The sequence below is a fragment of the Giraffa tippelskirchi genome, chromosome 3 (genome assembly GCF_054371585.1).
Source record: "Giraffa tippelskirchi isolate mGirTip1 chromosome 3, T2T-mGirTip1v1.2.pri, whole genome shotgun sequence".
NCBI lineage: Eukaryota > Metazoa > Chordata > Mammalia > Artiodactyla > Giraffidae > Giraffa > Giraffa tippelskirchi.
The window spans coordinates 21,348,173-21,352,043 of NC_137277.1; the positions used below are offsets into that span (position 1 = coordinate 21,348,173).

The 3,871-nt window shown below is 39.4% G+C and overlaps 1 protein-coding gene across 1 annotated transcript; it reads left to right on the forward strand.

Annotated features, from left to right (window-relative positions):
- The first annotated feature begins 1,992 nt into the window (after nucleotides 1-1,992).
- Nucleotides 1,993-2,451, forward strand: LOC145542992 (keratin, high-sulfur matrix protein, B2C-like). Its single transcript, XM_081583073.1, has one exon. It carries the CDS (start codon nucleotides 1,993-1,995, stop codon nucleotides 2,449-2,451), a length of 459 nt encoding a protein of 152 aa, XP_081439199.1.
- Nucleotides 2,452-3,871: the final 1,420 nt, after the last annotated feature.

Genomic DNA, 3,871 nt, shown 5'->3' on the forward strand with positions numbered 1-3,871 from the left:
CAATATGGGATTTGAAAATGCTTAATTCAGACTAAGGACGAGTTATGGCATAAACTCAAAGCTGTCATTCCTGGAGAGGCACAACAAACATTTATTGTTCTGGTTTAAGCCTCATAAGTCCAGATTACCTTTCACTGTCCCTAAATAAAACCTTTATCTTCACCTTATCAGTTGCCTCATTCAAATTATACAGTTATACAAACTTTATAGCTAACTGGATTACTCTGTAACATCTGAAGTAAACTACACACTGAAGCTCTAATGCATTATAGTATGCTACATACTCCAGGATTAATATATTGAATGTGGTTTTTCTTATGGTTACCGAAGGGGAAAGGTGGGGGAGATGTATAAATTAGGAGTTTGAGATTAACATATATACACACTACAAAACAATCAACAAGGACCTGCTGTACAGCACAGAGAACTGCTCAATGTTTTGTAGAAGCCTGGATGGGAGGGAGTTTGTGGGAGAATGGATACATGTGTATGTATGGTTGAGTCCCTTTGCTGTCCATCTGAAACTATCACAACATTGTTAAATGGCTATATTTCAATACAAAATAAAAAGTTTATTTAAAAAAAACCAAGGACCTACTGTATAGCACAGGGAACTCTGCCCAATACTCAATAATAACCTAAATGGGAAAAGAATCTTTATATGTATATATATATATATATATGTTGAATCACTTTGCTGTGCACCTGAAACCAATACAACATTGTAAGTCAACTATACTCTGATACAAAATTTAAATTTTTTTAAAAAATGTTACAGAGTGTGATTTTATGCAGTTAAGAACATTGAAATCTATAGAAAATCCTAAGATCAAAGATTAGAGTCACAAATCAAGTAAGTTAACTTTTTAACACTTGCACTTTAGTATAGTTAAAAACAAATCTCCAGAAAAGCCTCTACTGAAGAGCATTACTACTTACCCTCAGGTTTACCTTTCTTCCCTTCACCCTAAAAAATGCCTAAGAAAGTGGTCAAATTGTCACATCTTATCACTCACTCTTCGATTTTCCCTAGAACAATAGCTTACCTAGGAAAGAACAAATTGACTATAATGGTAAAAAGAGTTTAGTGTGGGGACTTCCCTGGCAGTCCACTGGTTAAGACTGTGCTTCCATTACAGGGAGAACGGGTTTGATCCCTGGTTGGGGAACTAAGATCTCACTTGCTGCATGGTATGGCCAAAATATTTTTAAAAATTAGTTTAATCTGGAAGCCCATGGTGTGGATTCAAATTTCAGATTAAGCACTTGTTAGTGTGAACTTGGACAAATTACTTAATCTGTGACTTGGCTTTATCACATGGATGATGGGAATAGCAACGGTACCTCCCCTATAGAATTTCTGTGAAGAATAAATGAACTGATACATGCACAGTTTCAGAACAACTCGGGCATGTAATAAGTGCTCCAAAATATTATCAGTGGTAAATCATCCACATTTCCTAGCCTTAAAAAAAGAATCTTTTTCTTTCTGACCAGCTTGACTGTCAAGGTGAAGATGAGAAGAGCAGAGAATGGGCAGCAGTCGACATTGGAGGCCACTTGGCTGGGAATTAAACTATCATATGAGACCCAAGAGCTCAATTATAAGGATTAACACTGAGTAATACTGACAGTCCCTTTAAAGGTGAAGCACCACTCAATTATTCTTTGGGCAATGAGCATATTTTAACAAATATGTGGAATTAGGGGTTATGTACGCAGTGAATGCTAATGACTACTTGACCATGGTGAAAAATTCTAATTGAAGACCAAATCAAATTAACTTTCAAAGCTTTCAGAGAAGAACAGATAACTCAGGAACAGGCCAATTACCATTCAGAGACAAGCTGTTTTAAAACAAACAAGGAAGGGACATTAAGAATTATGCAAATAGCAGCTGGTCAAGGCTTATAAAAGGCCCACTGTGGAAGTGTCCATCAAAACTCAAAAAGTTCTATTAACAACCCTCCTCTCAACCTAACCCCTGACACCATGGCCTGCTGTTCCACCAGTTTCTGTGGATTTCCCATCTGTTCCACTGCTGGGACCTGTGGCTCCAGCTGCTGCCAGCCAACCTGCTGCCAGACCAGCTGCTGCCAGCCAATCTCCATCCAGACCAGCTGCTGCCAGCCAACCTGCCTCCAGACCAGTGGCTGTGAGGACAGCTGTGGCCTTGGTGGCAGCATTGGCTATGGCCAGGTGGGCAGCGGTGGAGCTGTGAGCAGCCGCACCAGGTGGTGCCGTCCTGACTGCCGTGTGGAGGGCACCAGCCTGCCTCCCTGCTGTGTGGTGAGCTGTACACCCCCATCCTGCTGCCAGCAGTACTATGCCCAGGCCTCCTGCTGCCGCCCATCCTACTGTGGACAGTCCTGCTGTCGCCCAGCCTGCTGCTGCCAGCCCATCTGCATTGAGCCCATCTGTGAGCCCACCTGCTGTGAGCCCACCTGCTAAAAGCCATGTTGCTGATTTTCAATTTGAAAGTTTAACTTCCAACTCAGTCCATGAAGTAATTATCTATTCCACCATCCTTGGACCATTAACAAGTTCTTGAACTTGAATTAAAATTTTATGAGGGGTTACCAAATATTTGAACTTCATAGACTTATCTGATTCCATTCAATATTAGAAAGATGTTGATTTCTCCACTAAGTTGACCAAAATACAAATATGACCCAATAAATGGGAAAACCAATTTGAGTTGGGATTGACCTTCAGTAAGCCTCCTCTTCACAGCTCATTGCTGCCAAGGCTGAGGAAGAACCATCTCTCCTCAGACACATTTACCTCCAAAACTCCACCATTTTACAAATTGCACTTCTTATGAAAAGGGAATAATATACCAAGATCAAATAAAATATATACATTTGATATAGCAAACATATCTGTTTTTCTTCCTTGCTGCTAAGTCGCTTCAGTCGTGTCCAACTCTGTGTGACCCCATAAATGGCAGCCCACCAGGCTCCTCCATCCCTGGGATTCTCCAGGCAAGAATACTAGAGTGGGTTGCCATTTCCTTCTCCAATGCATGCATACATGCTAAGTCGCTTCAGTCGTGTCTGACTCTGTGTGATCGCATGGACAGCAGCCCAACAGGCTCCTCTGTCCACAAGATTCTCCAGGCAAGAATACTGGAGTGGGTTGCCATTTCCTTCTCCATTTCTTCCTTGAGTGTTGCACAAAAGATTCTAATCTGACTGTGATATTCCATGCTATTCTTCTTATACCATGTTAGGAAATATGATCAAATCTAGGAGAGGTTAATTACCATAAAAAGCACAAACTAAAAAAAAAAAAATTGAGTGTTTATCAATAGGGGGATGATTGAATAAAGTGTTGTATGATCATACTCTGGAATATTACATAGCTACTTAAATGAATAATATGCACAATCAAGATGAAATGGATAAATTTCTAGAAACACACAACCCCTGAAACTGAATCACGAATAAATAGAAAATCTGAACAGATGTATAATTAACAAGGTGATGGAATCAATAATAAAACCTCTCAACAAAGAAAATTCTGGTACCAGAAGTCTTCACTGGTGAGTTCTATAAAACATTTAAGGAAAAATTAAGCACCAGTCCTCCTCAGATTCTTCCAAAAAATTGAAGATAAAGGAACTCTTCTAAATTCATTCTACAAGGCTAGCATTACTCTAATACCAAAGCCAGACAAAGAAAATACAAGAAAGGAAAATTACAGACCAATATCCCTGGTGAATACTGACACAAAAAATCTCAATGAAATACTATCAAACAGGATTCAACAGCACATTTAAAAAGATGATACACCATGACCAAATGAGATTTTTGTCCTAGGATACAAATATGGTTTAATATACGAAAATCAATCAATGTAATACACCACA